A 19,079-nucleotide genomic window follows, 5' to 3' on the forward strand; every position below is an offset into this window, starting at 1 on the left:
AGCTGGCCCTGCCTTTGCCAGGCCCAGATCCTGCAAAAAACTGCAGCTCATACTTAACTTTACACAAATGTGTTGGCCCATAAGCCAGGTCTTAAATCTGTAATGCAAATGAACTTGGCTCTCTCAGACAGAAAAAGATTAATCGTTTAACTATGCCAACTAACCCTTACATTTACGGCTCCCCAACCTGAAAAATAAAAGCAAGCAAACCAAAAAAATCTGGAAAAGGTGTATTTACTCTTTTTAGAAATCATCCAGAGAAAAATCAGCAAAGCATTACACAAATGATTATTTTTAAAACAATAGGTCAATGTCTCACCAGAAAGAACAAATATTTTGACAATATTCAATGTTATAAAAATGAACAATATCAATTTACAACCATTTTACTCCCAAAGCCAAAAATACATCTCAGAGTGCATACTGAAGTTATGTTCCTGCTACAAAGGTGGACTTTGAGAGCTTTATGGAACAGCCAGAAATTAAACTTTTACAGGTGTTTTCCGTCACAAGGCACAATTTCTAAACTCATTCTTTTAAAATAAACACCTCAATACTCTGGGGGAATAGTCCAATTCCTGGACTGTGCTTTGTGCATCTTGGGAAAGGGGGTAATGGTGGAGTGGGAAGGCAAAGTACAAGGTGGCTTTAAGCCACCACCTGATCCCCAGAGTAACCAAAGATTGCTGGGAGTGTAAAGATCTCCTGGCCTGGCACTCTTTCCCCAGAAACACCCCCGACACAAGAGATGGTGGCACAGGAGCCTCGGGCTTCAAGGCCTCACCAGAGTGACACACATCAATCTAAAGATCAGTTCCAAGGACTGAATGTCTGGAGTGAAAGATTTTGACAACTGATGTGATTATACAGATGAGCTAGAATATCTCTCTATATACAATGGTTTCAGCTCAATGTGTAATTAAACTGAATGGTTTAACACCCAGTGTTGAACAGGAATGTTGTTCTAGTGGTTTCCTCAGCAAAAACAGAATAAAAAGCCTAGTTAGATGTCATCAAAGAGGTCCTCCGGCTCAGCTGTATTTTTCTGAGTTTCTAGTGATGACATCTCTGACGGGCGCTTGCCTGAGGTCATTGATGGGGCAGGATCAAGTCTGGAAATGTAAAGAAAAGAAATTCATTTGAGAAATTTAGCTACATAATTAAAAAATCAGATGCAAACACATGAAGGGAAGTTAATCCTTTAATAGTTATTCTAAGACTTTTTGTTAAGACACTGCTTAGGAAGAATATGTCCTTTGAATGTATCCTTTGTAAGACATACTAGTTACTTGCTGAAATGTCAAAACAGGGAGATGAAATATAATCTTATAATTATTTAATCTCTAATTGCTTTTCTATTTAATTTGTCATGTCTTTAAAGACATTGAAAATTACAAACCTTGCCTCCCCCCAACCTGCAGAGCCAACATGAAGAATTCGATAGAGTCAAGAAAGGACAAAAATGTAGAGGCAGTGCAGTATTCATCTCATTTCCATGATAGCAGGAATGGCTAGCCATAGATCTCTCTCACAGAATGATTTAGAATTAATTGCTGCCTTCTCATTCTCCTGATGTTTGAATTGTGCCTGTGTCCAAAATGTTGGCATTTCGGCATAACTTCCAAGTCGCTGGCTTCTACTTGTGTGCATTCCATATTTCAAGTTTTATGTCAGTATATATACTCTTACATTATTCTAGTCTACATAGTTTCTTATACTGCCTTCATCATCATAGTACGTGAGCAGCTTTGCAGTTCATTCTCTGTCAACCTCTCCCAGGCTATGTCTACACTACAGATAAGATGGAAGCAGCTGCAGTCAATCTTCTGGGGTTCAAATTAACTGGTCTAGTGAAGACACACTAATTTGAACTGAGAGGGTGCCCCCATTAATGCCAGTAGTCCTGCTTCTATGAGGAGTAAGGGAAGTCGAAGGGAGAGTGTATTCCCTTTGACTTCCTGCAGTGCAGATGGCACCAAAATCTGAGTTAAAATACTTCGACTTAAGCTATGCAATTAACGTAGCTGAAGTTGTGTATCTTAATTCGAACTTATCCCCTAGTGTAGCCCAGGGGCTAGAGAAACAACTGTGTGTACAGAATGGTGTTTTGTTTGAACTATTGTTTTCTTTGGTTATTTTTAAATGTACACACTGCTATACATGTATGGTAGAGGAGACAAGCTCAAAGAATTTCACTTTGCATTTGCAATGGAAGGTGGTTAGGTTTGTGAAGGTCTTTACTTGTTGTGGGAGTTTATTTCTGGCCTGAGACTAGTTCCCTGTGGAAATTCTTCCACACAGATGAATTTTATCCTTAAAGTAGAAAGTTTCATTGTACATAAGGAGCAGAATTACTGACCACAGCCTTCATTCCAGGATTTCAGGAAAATGTTTAGATAACCTCGGCCTACATTATTGAGTGCCTTGAAGATAAGGACCAAAATCTTCAACTGCACTTGATAGTCCACAGGAAATCAGCATAGAGATGGAGGACAGCCTTGATGTGCTTGTGCTAACTGATGTTGCTGAGGAGACATGCTGCAGAGTTCTGTATGTGGAGTTTCCTAAATGCTGTTGGCTTCATGCCCCAATATATTTTATTGCTGTAGTAAAGCCAGGAGGTGACAAATGTGTAAGTAACTGAGGCCAAATCATCATCTGCCAAGATTGTGAGAAAGTCTTCTAGCCAACTAAAGATGGCATAAAGCATTAAATGCTGTTATGTGGAAGCTTAATGTCAGCAAATACTCCAATCACTCCTAAATTACAGCCTAATTTGACCAATTGTGGGTAGCCAAAGGAGATTAAACCATGGCTCTAAGCTCTTCAAAATACAACTTAAACCAGATATTCTTCATCCATGAGCTGACCTCATCCAGGCATTAGGGCATTTTGATGGTAGAAGTCTGGTTGTATGTAGTGAAGGATAAGCAGAGCTGTGTGTCAACAGAAGTCTACTAACTGTAGAATAAGGGCACCAAAATCTGGCCCTTAGCTCATAATCTCTGGCCAGCAGGATCAATATCAATTTATTATGTCAGATTTATTCAGATACCAAATGTTCAATAGCAGTCATCCAATGAGTCCTTATTTTTCTTTATGTACATTGAAATATTCAAGTTTTGTTGTTGAAAATTCACTGTCCCTTCAACACTGGGTTAGTTTATACTGTTATAGCACTAAGTCTAGAATAGGCTTGCATACATATCGCATATGAATCCCTACCATCAACTATCTACACCTACTTTAAAAATTAATTTAAAAACTACAAGCTTGAAAATAGGCCTTCAATGTTAACAAATGCAACAGTCATTTTATGCTCCATATGTAAACTAATCGTTTTAGACATTAAACAAACTCGGACTTATAAATCCCTTCTAGAAATCTACAGTCTACAGCAAAGAAAAGTGGTAGGAATTAGATAAAACAAGAGATTGTAGGATGAAGAGCCTAGTTACTGATTAACTTTAACTTAATGGTGTGACTGACGCCTCTATGTTTTGTAACCGTTAAACTGATGAAATCATAATACCAGGTCTGTGAAGCTAAATTTGTAAACTGAAAGCATTAGACATACAGAGGAAATATACTTCTTATAAGTGTGTTGCATATGCACAACAGAAATTTTGGCTTTAAAACTCTGATATTCATATATGCAGTCAGATGATGCTGTGCAGATGAGGACTGGCCATGCCGCAATACACAATCTAAGGTGTATACTTAAAAAATCTGAGCAATAATATGGATTGGTTTCTTCTAAATTCAAGCATGGAGAGATTCTAACAAACAGTAGCTCATCCAATGCACTAAATGCCCCAGTAATAACCATGGGGGTGAAATGAGACAATCATTACACTCTCGAATAAACTGACACAGAACACGAATAAAAGACAAAAACACCTTATCGTCTTCAGGTGAACATTTTTTCACAAAGTGATCATTCTATATCTGACCTTGTCCTACAAGGAAACCTGCACAAGACCTTCAAAAGGCAAGCCTGGGAGCCTAAATTCAGAACTTTGCTAGACACTGAAAATCAAAGACTTAGAGACACTAGATTTATGGATTATTATAACAATCTAAAACCCACTGTCTTCTCCTCCACCATTGTTCTCCCTATGATTGGGTAGACATTAACTAGCCACTTCACCTCTAATGATCACTTGAAATATATGTAACTACTGATGCTAAACATCTGTTTCATATTGTATTTAGCTGTGACACTCTGCGTATGTTTCTCGCAACTGAAGAAGAGCTCTGTGTAGCTGGAAGGCTTGTCTCTCTCATGAACAAAAGTTGGTCCAGTGAAAGACAGAACCTTATCCACCTTGACTCTCTAATATTCTGGGACCAACACAACTAGGATAACATTGCAAAGAGTAACTAAGTCAAATTTCAGTATATAGGTGTGGATTTATTTAGGGATTAGGCACTATATTTACAACCTTAGATAATGTGGGACCTTTCTGTCCACATGAAGTCCTGCTGAAGTCATTGGGGTCCTGAACTAGGCACAGTAGTCCTCAAGTGGGGTGCAGACTGCAGGTTTCATAGAGACTGGGCACCTGTTGGAGGTCTTTTTGAAGACTTGTCTTTTGAGAAGCTTAAACGCCATTAACAAAGCTAGAAAACTGCTGACTCAGTAAGATGATTTCATATTTCCTGACATTAAATTCAAACAGGAGGCCAGATTTACAGCAGGCATAAATCAGCAGAACTCTGAACAACACTGAAGCTCTATTGATTTACACGAGCTGAAGTCTGGGCCCACAATTAGGAAAAAAGTAGTTTGAATTACTGGATTTTTTTTCACACAGCTGAGGATGAACCACAAGAAAGAGAAGACACAGATGCTCTACAGCACTTGACACAGTGGTGTAGCACTGCACAGAAGTATGGTACAATTACATTGTATAATCTATTGAAAAGAGCATTTCCTTCTAAATAATGGGATTCAATAAATACCATTTATTGCAAGTGACTTAACTATTCCTTTGTTCACACAGACCCCCGGAGGAGATCCCTGCAACACAATTCCTACAGGAACACTCAGCCAGTTTTGTAAGCTCTCTGAAGAAAGCTGAAACAGAAAAACATTTTTTGTGTGATTGCTGCAAATGCCATTATGAAGATGAACTTCCAGTGGCAAAGGATTAAATATTTTTACTTGCATGGGAATAGAATCAGACCAAAGGCTGCCAAACTGGTACAACAGCCAATCTTAACATATCATTTGCATATGCTGGGAACATGCAAAGTACTTGCACTTAGCCATGTTGGTTTATCCACCCACCAGGCTATGTTGATACTTCTCCTGATGGTTTTGCTCTGGCTGCCAACATGGGTTTTGAACCAATAAATACTGTATATGTTAATATTTTTAAATGTTTTCCCTAGAAAATGTAATCAGTTTTGGGGATATATGTGTGTTCTTGAATCCTTATGTTATGTTTTCAACTTTTACTTAGGTTATTGTCTTCACTACTTAATGTCAAGAGGTGCATTTGCTGGGAGATTTTTTTCCCTTTCCTCAACATGTGGGGTTGTCTCTCAGACTGGGGCTGAAATCTTCAATTTCAAAGGTTTGGGCATGCCTTTTCTTTTGTGTGTGTATTGATGCATAACACTTTTGCATAACATTTTGTTTTTATAGCCTATTAACAACATAAGAAAATAATAATATTAGAGGAATATCTGATTTAATATATATTTTATTTGGAGTCATTATAAAAAGTAGGTGGCAGTAGTAGCCCACAAACAGAAAATCAGTATTCATTTTAATATTAAAGTTTAAACAAAGGTATGACATCTCAAACAGTAAAAAAAAAAAAAAAAAATAGCCACATTGCATCTAACAGAAGTTTGGAGCAGAATTTGTGTTACAGAGGCAACATTTAAGAGGCAAACTAATTCACTGATTTATCAACAGTCCGATATCTTATTGGTATTAATGGGTGCTTCATAGATGGTCCCACATGGAAAAAATTGTCATTAATAAGGAAGGAAGATTAGGAAGGGAGCTTAGAGTAAAAGCATAGGTAAAAGCTTCCCAGCCCTTATGATTATATCTAAGATCCTCAGCGTATAATGATAGTCTTCCCTTAGTGTAAGCTCTTAGTGAAAGAAAACAGAGGCATCATATTAACTGCCTGGGGTTATTTCAAAAAGAGAGAAATTCAAAAGTGACAAGGAAACAAAGGCAATGTGATGAGGGGAGGGGAAAACCTCTTAAATAAATAAATGCATCAAGAGTGCTATTCATAGCAGTTTTTTTCACAGCTGAATTTAAAAAGTATAAAGTAGATAAAATGGAGTTTCCATCTGATTTAATATGATCAGCTGTTCTCCTGGGTATGGGTTCCAAGGGTTATAAGGCGTAAGTCAAGTGGTGTGTTTTTAAGAAAAACCTCTCAAGAACATGGTTTAGGTTTTGGAGCACTAATGATTTCAGCACACTTCCAAGCAGTCATTTTCCAGATTTTGTCTGTTCTGGTATTTGTTCCTGGAAGGAGAGTGAAAGCTAAGCAATAAATTTCCAATTGACCATATAAAGTGAAAACCTCTCCTAGAGTCCTGAGAAGCTTACTGGCTGAAACCAACAGCCCCAGAAATTACCGTTGATGAGCTTCCCCCTCAACATGTGTCAGAAAAAAAACTGAACATTAATTCTGTGGAGTTCTGTAGACTTGGATGTAATTTCATCAGTTCAGGGAAAGGATGAAGGAACAAAGTTGGAAAAAAGCCCCTTTGTGGAAATTGTAGAATGATTAATGCATTAGTTAAGGCATATGACATTTAAGTTTTAAATAAGATGTTGAAAGCCAAATAATTGATCTCTGATTAACTTTTATCATGAAAAAGATGTAAAAAAAGTGTACTTGGGTATAGAAAACATACCAAGCTGTTTTATTTAAACATGGATAATCTCTAATTCAATGCAACTTTAAAATGACATTTTAAATGCTTGATATAGCTTTCTTTTCATTCTCTCCAGTGTAAATCAGGAGTACCGCCATTGAGACACATTAGTCTAAAACTAATGTGAGAGGAGAATAGTCCCTATATCTAGCTACCTTAGTATCTGTAACACATCCATGATTGTAACATTGAGGGGACAGTCACTCTTAGTAGTGACAAATCACTGGCAAATTTAATTTAAACTGCGGAGGGATGGGGGTACACCCATTATAAGCAGGTTTTTCAGTGGACAATTCAAATAGTGTTGTGGGTTCACTGAACACCAGCATTCAGATTGTGTCCAGGTTGAATACAGCTACCCAGGTAAGAGGTTCTACTCCCCAGGACCTAGCCAGCAGAGCTGTGATAGCACGGGAAAGGGGAGAAGAGTATGCTATGCTCAAGAAAGGGCTATAGCAAAATACTCGCACCCCAAGGAATTATCTATCCATCTACCTCTTGGAGCACTTCCTGGAAAGAGCGCATCTGCACATCACCCCATACTTAGTGCACTAAGATAATACTCCATGTACTCCCAGCTAGGGTTAGCAGAACAGATTATGATGAACTTGTTGAGAGACATGGTTAATGAACAATATATTCAAGGCAGAAACCACAAATCTAATGTTCAAGGAGGGACTCAATGTCTCTTAATCAACCTCAGCCTTTGGCTACAAGCCAGATTGCATCTGCATTCATCATAACCACTATGGAAAGCATGACAGACATGGACAAGTTTCCCAACAAATAAAACCTAAGTCAAGCCCTTGCATGAGCCACTGTTAGTTGCATGGAATGGGGAACTATCAGTGCAGGAGCTACCTTTCAATTATGCACATAGAATGAACTTTCTATAACTATCCTTGTAAAAAGGGGCAGGATGATTTGAAAATTACTTCAAAATAATAAAAACTGACCTGCTGGTTGCTGCTGCAACTAACTGGTGTATCCATTACACTAAAAGGACACAGAAATACCTTAGTTTGGGTCAAGATTGGCTCATATAACATTAATAAGAAGCTATTTCATACTTTACTCTAAAAACATTATAAATGTGTTAAGAACTCTAGGCGGAAGCATTATTAATTGCAGCTTAGACAACTTCACCTAGATGAACGCTGGTGCTTAATAAAAAGACTGGATCTTGCTTAATAGCAAGATTCCCAAGGACTTCATTGGTCCTTACTCAACATAAACTACAAATTAATAAATATCACAGGGGGGAAAGAAATATGTTCATGGATCTGACCAAACACACTTATAGATTACTTACTGATAAAGGCTTGCTTTAAAAATTAAGCACTAGCTATAACAAATAAAAAGTGGACCTTTTATAAAACGAGTGAATTATAAATTAATCAGACTAAACTTTAAAAGCCATTTTATTTGATTGGCCCCTACTTGATTTCTTATCAGATCTGCGTTGATAAACTAATAATAAAGGCCAAATTCTAGTCTAAAATTCCACCATGATGTAGAGAAGGAGCAGTACAGCCTGGGCAGACATGGCACCTGGAAACCCTGAGACAGGGCAGACACAATCCCCTGGAGCAACTGTGCAGCTTCTGTGCTGCTGCCCAACAATTTGCTGTGCTTGGCAGAATGTATGACCCTGCCTCACTGGGCACTGAGAGGTGGTGCCAGAGAGACTATGAATAGATACAGTACTGGTGGCTAGATTTCCACCTGGCCAATTCAAAAATCAGCCATGGAGACACTAAAAGGAAGCACAGTTTGGAGTGCTATTGAATTGTGCAGCAGTGGGAAGCCACCTAAGCTGTGCTACTGAATATCTGGATTTGGTGCTGATGCAGCCTTTACTGTAGACATTTAATGCCTTATTATCACAGCTCATCTACTTACTGGCACAGATAACGTTAGATTGAAATTAACTATTTAAGAGAGAGATCATGGAGTCATTGTGGATGGTTCTCTGAAAACATCTACTCAATGTGCAGTAGCAGTCAAAAAAGCAAACAGAATGTTAAGAATCATTAAAAAAAGGATAGGGAATAAGACAGAGAATATCTTATCGCCTCTATATATACCATGGTATGCCCACATCTGGAATATTGTGTACAGATGTGGTCGCCTCATCTCAAAAAAGATATACAGGCAGTCCCCGAGTTACGCGGATCCGACTTATGCTTTTCTCACCCCGGAGGACGGGAGTAGCGGTACGCCCAGATGCGCCGCAGTCCGCTGCCCCCGTCCTCCGGGGCGAGAAAAGCTGCTCCCCATCTCCCTGATCTGCAGGGAGATGGGGAGCAAAGCCTTGGAGCACGGCCGCAGCGGGACAGCCCGGGCGCGCTTGAGCGGTCCCCCTGCGGGCGTGCTCCAAGGCTTTGCTCCCCGTCTCCCAAACAGCAGACCAGGGAGATGGGGAGCAAAGCCTCAGAGCACGCCCGCAGTGGGACAGCCCAAGCGCGCCTGGGCTGTCCCGCTGCGGGCGTGCTCCGAGACTTTGCTCCCCATCTCCCTGCAGACCGGGGAGACGGGGAGCAAAGCCGCGGAGCACGACCGCAGCGGGACAGCCCAAGCACGCCTCGGCTGTCCCGCTGCGGGCACGCTCCAAGGCTTTGCTCCCCGTCTCCCTGGTCTGCTGGTCGGGAGACGGGGAGCAAAGCCTTGGAGCACGCCCACAGGTGGACAGCTCAAGCACGCCCGGGCGTGCTCCGCGGCTTTGCTCCCCGTCTCCCTTGTCTGCAGGGAGACGGGGAGCAAAGGCTTGGAGCACGCCAGCAGTGGGACAGCCACGGCGTGCCTGGACTGTCCCGCTGCCTGCGTGCTCTGCGGCTTTGCTCCGTGTCTCCCAGGTCAGCAGACCAGGGAGACGGAGCAAAGCCGTGGAGGACTTAGGCGGTCCCGTCACCCCCGTCTCCCTGGTCTGCTGGGGGGGGTGCAGCTAGTGCCCCCCCCAGCAGACCAGGCTTTTCTTGCCTACCCCTGGGGTAGAGCATCTGGGGGCTGCCGGGTTGCTCCAGTAGCGCCGAGGAGCCGCGCTACTGGAGCAACCCAGCAGCACCCCAGCTGCTCTGCCCCAGGCATCCCCAAGTCAGCCGCTGCTGAAACTGACCAGCGGCTGACTACAGGAAGCCCGAGGCAGAGTTGTTCTGCCCCAGGCTTCCTGGAATCAGCCGCTGATCAGTTTCAGCAGCAGCTGACTTGGAGACGCCTGGGTTTCTTAAGTTGAATCTGTATGTAAGTCAGAACTGGCGTCCAGATTCAGCCGCGGTTGAAACTGATCAGTTTCAGCAGCGGCTGATGCCAGTTCCGACTTACATACAGATTCAACTTAAGAACAAACCTACATTCCCTATCTTGTACGTAACCCGGGGACTGCCTGTATTGGCATTGGAAAAAGTTCAGAAAAGGGCAACAAAATGATTAGGGGTTTGGAACAGGTCCCATATGAAGACAGAATCATTAATGATTTAGATAATGACAGAGAGAGTAAAGTGATAACATTTGCAAATGATACTGAGCTGGGAGAGATTGTAAGTGGTTTGGTGGATAAGATTATAGTGAAAAATGACCTGGACAAACTAGAGAAATGGTCTGAGGTAAAAAGTATGACATTCAATAAGGATAAATGCAAAGTACTCCACTTAAGAAAGGCACAATCAGTTTTATGCATACAAAATGGGAAATGACTATCTAGGAAGGAGTACTGCAGAAAGAGATTCAAGGGTCACAGTGGAGCACAAGCTAAATATGAGTCAACAGTGTGACACTATTGCAAAAAAAAGCAAAAAAAGAATTGATCCTTCAGATTCTTTAATTCCTTGGCGATCAGCAACTATAGTTACTTACCGCCCAACATGGACTGACTTTTTTTTTTTGCAAGCTTCAGCATGGTGTTCTAAAAGACGTTTTGTCTGGACAAGCACGTTAAGGAAGAAGGCAGCAGCACACATCTATGCAACTGGGACTTTATTAGGAGACTGCAGATGTCAATCAAAGTAGAATAATCAGAGTGCACATGTGAACCAGATGCTGCCTATGTAAAATAATCCAGGGTGTTATACAGATGAATCATTGAAAACGTAATTACACATCAGTCTTAGGTTATTAGTATCAAGGCCACTTATTTGAAACCCATCTGGTTTCATCCACTCTGCAGTACTAAGAAACAGGAAGAGAGGAACTGACATTTTTCAAGTACAAGCTCCTCATTTCATGCCTTCACTTTCTTTCTCTGAAGGACAAATAAGTAACAATTGTATGTTCACAATCCTCCTTCTCAGAGGTAGTCCCCGTCTGCTGTCTTTCATTAGTTAAGATTGTGTCAATGTTTATATTATGAACCCTGTTTTTGCAGAAATCTATATCGTTACAGAAAAAGAAGTATTCCAAGCTAAACATGACACTCAAGGTCTTGACCCTGGGATGAACTTTGATGCAGAAAAAAACCACAAAGCTCAGGTCAGATATATATTAACACAGGTACCTAACAGAATTACTATTTCAGAAGCTTTTTTTTTTCTTAAAGTACTACTATAAATAAGAATGGGTATTGAAAAAATAAATTTGGAACAGCTTTTTGTACAGCATGATTAGGCTGGGAAAATACAGAATGGGATTTGTAAAAAGCAGTTCTTGGTTGACCTCTCTATTGTCAATGAATCAACCTATTTAGGAGAGCAAAGTTAAGCCAGTGCTTATGCATTTCAGAAAAAAAAAAATCACACCTAGAGTTAGATTTCAGTGGTGGTTCTTGCACATCAGCATTGAGGACTCAGCCCCAGATCTTCAAAAGGTATTCAGGAACCTAACTTCCATTGAAACCCATGTCAGTTGGACCCCCCCTAAATACCGTAGAGGATTTGAGCCTCTGCCCAGTGAGGGGCTTAGAGTTACCATCTCCTAGTTATTTTCCTGGCAGCTAATGGTGCTTAGCAGCTCCTTCAGTGCTCCTTCAGTTTTGAAAACCCCTACGGTTTTTTCAAAAAAAAGGTTTTACTACTATTAACTATTTGAGGCTTAAACATTTAAATAAACAAGCAGTTACAACTTACATATTTCCTGCCTACTGGTTAAATACTATAGATCTTAGAAGTTGCATTTGGGCCTCATCCAATGTGCTTTGAAGTCAGTGGGAGACTTTTTCATTGACTTCATTAGGCTTTCGATGCTAAGTACATGAGACCCTCTCAAAGATCAGGAGGTTGTTGGTGGAGTCATAGATGCTGGAAATAGGGCTGGTGGGGGTGCAGCAAAAAAACCTCCAGATTTGAAGTGGTTTCCATCATACAGAGGGTTTACGGTTTTTCAGTGGCTTTCAGCAACCTCACTAATAAAAATTGTTCTAGAATCAATGAGAGAAGTGTATTTTTTATCTATGCTTACAGAACACACTTTGTTTTTTGAAATGACTGCAAATATTGACAAGAGAGTGCTGTGAAACTGCTCAAAAAGCAACTGTCATATACATCAGGGAGATTTTTATCTTTTTAATTGACTGTTAAAAATCAATCAATCAAACCAACTTTTTCTTGCACTGTTAAGGCTGTGACATAAACCAGAAGCAAGGAAATTCAGAGTTAAACCCAGGACACTGTATTTAACTCACCCTATCTGGTGAAATTTAAGGGTGATATTTTAGTGTTTATTTGAGTGTACTTGCTTCTGCTTTACTATGTTAGAAACAATAACTATATGCATATGAACATACCAAACCAGTCAACATAAAAAGTAATAAAATACACTGATGTGTACCAAGGAGGGAGAATATAATCTCCACAACTTCGAAGGTTGTAGTCTTTGTCTGGTTCAGTGAGAAAAAGGGTAATAACTCCTTTAAGGATCTGCCCTTCCCAGGGCCAGCTGGAAAAGGAGGAAGGCATCACCTGGTTTGGAGGTAGGCCAGTGAGGTTCAGATAAGCCATTGGTCCTGTTCTCTGTGGATGGTATATAAACTCTGAACCCTCCTTTCATGCCCGGTTTAGAAATCAAAAAATAATTGGGTATCAATAAGTAAAACTTCAAATCGCAAAATTGAGACACAAGGTCCAAATTTAGTGTAAAACCCCAAATTGGGAAATCTTGAGATTATTTAATAAGCGACAAGAGCTTTAATACTAATTTACAATCTAGATCTGCACTTCACACTGTAAGAAAACAAATTCTAATTTTAATAGTATATACTGGTAATTGTAATAAGATATTCAGGTAAAAACAGTAACAGTTCTTCTGAAATCTGGTGGGAACTGATGAAAGCAATTAAGGAGGGGGCTTGGAACTGTCAAGTGTCAAGCTTATTGTAATTCTTTTGAGTTTACATTTTTTCACACACACTGAAGAGAGAGAGTTCAGGCCATTTTCTGAAGAGAATGCTTCTGAGTATGACCAAGAGAAATTTAATTGTGCAATCCAGAAACACCATATAATGCACCAATAAAATTATACTCCAGTCCTTCAGGAAAAAAAAAACATACTGTGAATATCTTTGATGGGAAATATATGAGACTGGTTAATTATACTGATCCAAAAGATATTTTTACAGCAAGAGCATGAAAATTAATTCTTCAGTCTGATGAACCCCACTTTTAAAAAAAAAATTGTTTGTTTTTCTAAGCTGAAGGAATGTTCCATTTTCAAAGAAACAATGAAATAAAAACATTAAAAAAGAGTCATTGGGTTCTGCCTAAATACTGTCATTTATGTACAGAATAGATTTTAGCTCAAGGAAACTTTACAGCTGAATTGCCACGTTAGAACTGAGCAGTACTATAAAGCACACAAGATGTCTCAAGATCCTTTGGAACATGAGCCAAATGACCAACTAGCAGCCCAACAATTACCAAAGCCAGAAATTCATCAGTTATATGCTGATACGACATTGAGAGTATATCAAATATGAACAAACCTGTATTTATGATTTACTATTTTGCTGCAACATTGAATAGAAATTTTAAAATATTTTAATTATTTTTTTATTTGTACAGATTACACCAAGTCAATCTTTGTTTTCTTTATTCAATTAATGCATTTATTTTTAAAGTACGGTGAAGTATATGGTCATGAAAAGTGCCAAACTGTAAGGATGGGAGACCTAGTCTAATTCCTTTATTTATCATCAACAGAACAGGTACAACATGGGCAGCAGTTGTGACACTGGTCACCTGTCAAAGTACCTGATCCAAAGCCCACCGAAGTCAGTGGTAGTTTTTCTACTGATTAAGTATTATGGAGCTGATCCAATGTATGCTACATAGGGACCAAACCTGTTTGATCTCTGTTCAGTCTACAGTCTCTCAACAGAGGCTGCCCACAAGGATGCTAATTAATACAGTGTTTTCTGAGATGTAGATAACTATCTAGCAGGATCTAAAATGATATAACTTATTTCACATATGCCACCAAACAGATATCAGACAGCAAATACTTTCTGGCACTGATGAGCTGGGCTGGATTTGAAAGGGTGGCCTAGAGGCGAAAGGCTCCATATCCCAATACCTTTATTTTTCTCTTCTACCTGTTGAATTGCGATAGGAAAGGGGAAACTGCATGAACTTTGAAGAAAGCAGCAATAAACAGAATAGAACTAGGACACCAAAGTACTTTCCAAAGTCCTGAATGTTCAAGAAATATAAGATTTTACTTGTATTGGATCTGATACACACCAGGCCATTTATTCCCAAACTATGGTTCATAGATCACTTGCAAGTGGTCTGTCATAGGCAGGCCAATGACGTACATGCTCCTTGTTCTTTCCTAAAACTTCTAGGCTACATTGAAGGAAACTAGAATACATTAAATACTTTCCTAATATTTTTCCAGGTAGAGTTGTTCTTACCACAGGGATATTTGCTACAGTTGCAGACAAAGAAGAGAAGGGGTCAATCAGTCTAGTAAAAATAGTACACTCTATGGAGAAGTTTGCAAATCTTTGCAACAAGTTCTTTTTGCTCTTTAGAGAGTACAGAATGGTCTTGTTATTAAGGTAGAGAACTGGGACTCAGTAAAGCCGGGTTCTTTCCCCAGTTCTGCCACAGAATTCCCATGTGGCCTTAGGCAAGTCACCTTAATGTTCCCGTGCCTCGTTTCCACATTGGTAAAACAACCATGATACCAGTTCATTATTTAATTGGACGACAGCCCTATGAACACAGTAGTGTTTAGGAAAATGTAGATTTATAGTGATGGGGCTATATAAGTACCTAGACAGCTACAGAGATGGCATAGATATGATAACAGTATTAGTAATGGCAGCAGGAAATAATATCTCAAGCATTTAAAGAGTGTTAATGTGCCTTCTAAACTGTTTATGTCACAACTGTTTGACTGGGACAAAGAAGACGTGTACAAATTATAAATAAATTAGCACAGTAGATCAAGCACAAATGCGACTTTCATAAAACTCACATTAATGGCTTTGGCTGGTGAAGCTGGCAGTATTTCTTTTCTTTTTTTAAACTTTCCCTGTTAGCCAAAATGGTGACAAAAAGAGTAAAGTGCTGATCTGCAGCCTCAGAGACAAGATGTTTAAGGGAATGAATTGAAATGAGGTTGCCAGACAGACTGAAGACGCTAAATGCACTAAATAAATAAATAAATAAAAATCTGAGGGGTGCAGTCTGATCTTGATGCACGTGGATGTGATGCCTAAACCTACAGCAAAGGATGTTACTTATGGACTCTTTGTAATACAGACATTTCTTACTGTTTTAGAAGAAGTTATATTAGTAACCCCTTTTCCTACCATTAGTCAGTAAATTCAGTAGAAAGCAGAAGGAAATGGGTGAGCTGGAAGCCTGCAAAACACAGAGTAAAACTATTTAGTTTGGTCAGTAAAGTATGTTCTGATATTAAGGTGGGTAGAATACTTGTACTTCCAGACTAAATATGGTATTAAAATATTATCTTGCTTCTTTCAGGAAATGCAGGCCATTAGTCCAATGTTATGATTATTGAGTAGAAACAACCTGAAAAGACTTAGGATATGTCTATACTATGAGATAAGAACTGAAGTTGCGAATCTGCATTTGACATGTTAATTGCATACCTCAAGTTGAAGTACTTCAGCTCGACTTTTGGTGCTGTCCACACTACAAGAAGTTGAAGGGAGAACATTTTCCCTTTGACTTCCCATATTCCTCATGGAAGCAGGACTACCAGCATCAACTGGCATGCCCCCCTCTGTTCGAATCAGCGTGTCTTCATTAGAATTTGAACCCTGGAAGATTGACAGTGGAAGTTTCGATCTTCTCTATGGTGTGGACATACCTCTTAGAGTATGTCTAGACTACAGGCTTTTGTCGACAGAAGTTTTGTCGACAGATACTGTCGACAAAGCTTCTGTCGACAAAGAGCATCTAGACTATATTCAGTTCGGTCGACAAAGCAAGCTGCTTTGTCGACATGGCAGGGTAGACGCAAAGGACAGTTTAGATGCAATAACGCCTTCTGTCGACAGAACTCTGTCGACAAAAGGGGTTATTCCTCGTAAAATGAGGTTTACCAGCATCGACAAAACTGCTGAGTTCTGTCGACGTTATGTCGACAGAACTCAGCGGTAGTGTAGATGCAGGTTTAGTTTTGTCGACAAAAGTCCACTTTTGTCAACAAAACCCTGTAGTCTAGACACACCCTTAGAGTCTGGATTGGGTGTTTATCAGAATCTCTCAAGCCCCCCAAAACTGGCAGAAAATCTAGCATGAGGAGATCTTCCTGTGAGATTTCCAGCCTTTAGAAGGAAGTGGCACTTTGATCTAAAACTGCATTTTGGAGTTTGATCTAAAGATGAACGGAGAAGAAGGGGAGTTCTCCACCTCTAATACTTATATGCCTATTTATTAAGGGTACAGCTACACAGCAATTAAACACCTGTGCCTCGCCAAGGGCACCAGAGTCAGGCTCGAGAAGCTCAGGCTGCAGGGCTATGGAACTCAATGTCAACATTCCTGCTCAGGCTGGAGTATGAGCTCTAGGACTCCATGAGGTAGGCTCTGACCTGAGTCTGAATGTCTACAAAGCAATTTTTAGCTCTGCAAGCACGAGTCAGCTGACCCAGGTCATTCACAGCTATGCTGTGGGCCTTTTATTCCAGTGCAGATGTACCCTAAGTGTCAATCACCAGATTTAAGCCTAAGGAAGAGTGATAGAACTTGGTTTATGGCGAAAGGAAGCAAGTTGCAAGTGACTGTTCCTGGGAATTACTCTTTAGAGAAAATATATAATTAAGTGGTTTGTTATGTGTCTTGTTGCTATTACAGGGCATGCATGTGTGTTTTTAATTATTGGTTAAAAAGAAGAAAACTGTAGTGAAAATGTCTCTGGTGAACAGCTGAGATCAATATATGGCTAAGGGCATGAATTAAAATCAGTAAAAGGATTAATGAAGTTTAAGAATCTTTAAATCAAGGAACAGGTGGCTCAAACTCACTGGAAAATACTGTCCTGCTTCACTGGTGCGAGTTCACTGATCTCGCCAAGCCTGAAATTTAACTTCTCCTTGACTCTCTATTGGCCACAGAGCAATGTAGAGTCTAATCTGATCCTGTGTTGCATGGTTGTGCTAATAGATGGGAAAAGACCAGTAGGACAAGATTTCAAGCTAGTATTTGAAATACATGGATGGAGGAGAGTGTGATGCCTCAGACTTTATCCCACAGCCTCAAGGATATTCATGGTGTGCCAGCTAGGGGACTGACCCATGTGGCAGATTCTTGTCCTAATGGATCATTAAAATAGACCTCACAATGTTTTCCCTAAAAGCACAGTGCCAACCCCCACTCCACGGAAAGAGACCTTCACTAAAAATAATCAAAATGTATGGAACTCCACCCCAGAGGACCATCTGAGGCAAAGAAGACACAAACAAATTTACATTTATGGAGTAGGTGGCAAATTGAGGGTTGACAACAGACATGGACAGATGTGACACTAAGGTGTGATATAAAGATGTTATTGAAATGTGCTTGGGACAGCCATATTGCACATGTGTTTGAGCCATGATTTACATGGCTTATCCCAATTAAACAGCAATAATACCTTAACCACTATGTCTCATTATGTATTTTGTTTTTTGTTTCTACCCCCGACCTCCAGCAATATAAATGAGACTCTGTTGACTTACACTGCCCAAAAATGGTAAGTACGTCAGGGCTAGAAGATGGCTGGCATTGATTCAGGGTGGATCCAAGCCAGTAAAGGCCAGTGACAGACTAGATACAGAATAGACAACCTTTGGTATCAGAAACCATAAGCATACACCAACAGAACCTTCAAGATGTGTTGCCACCCACCTCCTCCAACTGTGGACTCCCCTTTTCATAGAAATGTAGGTCTGGAAGGTACTTCAAGAGGTCATTTAGTCCAGCTTCCTGTTCTGAGATAGGAGCATTTATACCTACACTATCCCTGGTAATGTTCATCTAACCTATTTTTTAAAAACCTCCAATGATAGGGACTCTGCAACTTCCTTTGAAAGCCTATTCCAGGACTTAGGGTTCTACTTATAGTTAGAAAATTTTCCCTAATTCCCAACTTAAAGCTTCCTTGCTGCAGATTAGGCAAATTACTTCTTGCCCTACCTATAGTGGACATGGAGAACTATCGATCATTGTCCTCTTTATAACAGGCCTTAACTCGTCCTTGGTTTACTAAAGTTTGAGAACTGTTGTGTTTTCTTTTTTCAGTTATGCCCAGGTTTATTAATCTATTCTCACAGGTCAGATTTTCCAAAACTTTAGTAAATTTCACCAGAGCCACAGAAGGGATTGTTGCTGAGTTAATACGTCATGCTTTCTTTCTATTTTGTTTTGTCTAGTTGATCAAGTGTCAAGAGTGTCTCCTTGAAGATGCTGAAATGAATTAAACAAAAATAGTAAAACACAGAATTCCCAAAACGCATCTGTTGAAAAGATGGAGGAGTGTTCAGCATTCTGGGGAGTAAAATAACATAGATAAAAGTGTATAAAAGAATATACATTTAACAAAAATGAAAATGACAAGTGCTGTGTTAGGTCAAATTCTGTCCCCTGCCATGCAAACTCAGAGTAAAGTAGCCTTAAACTGATGATAAGAAAATAGAACGTTTCCACACTTTTTTTGCCTGGTTTCTAAGTAACTATACAGTTGTTCTCTGGTTGCTCTTGAAGTCCCTGGGCTGTAGTAGT

At 39.9% G+C, this 19,079-nt stretch overlaps 1 protein-coding gene across 3 annotated transcripts in view; it reads right to left on the bottom strand.

The window, feature by feature from the left end:
- Positions 1–218: 218 nt before the first annotated feature.
- XRCC4 (X-ray repair cross complementing 4) overlaps positions 219–19,079 on the bottom strand; it is a 271,873-nt gene continuing 253,012 nt past the window's right edge. For all 3 annotated transcript variants that reach the window (XM_006124336.5, XM_075932197.2, XM_075932196.2), the window contains one exon: positions 219–1,112. In XM_006124336.5, coding sequence (XP_006124398.3) covers positions 1,004–1,112 — 109 coding nt within the window. In that variant the 3' untranslated portion in view covers positions 219–1,003. The remainder of the gene's footprint in view (positions 1,113–19,079) is intronic.

The sequence above is a fragment of the Pelodiscus sinensis genome, chromosome 6 (genome assembly GCF_052426305.1).
Source record: "Pelodiscus sinensis isolate ZL-2025 chromosome 6, ASM5242630v1, whole genome shotgun sequence".
Lineage (NCBI taxonomy): Eukaryota > Metazoa > Chordata > Testudines > Trionychidae > Pelodiscus > Pelodiscus sinensis.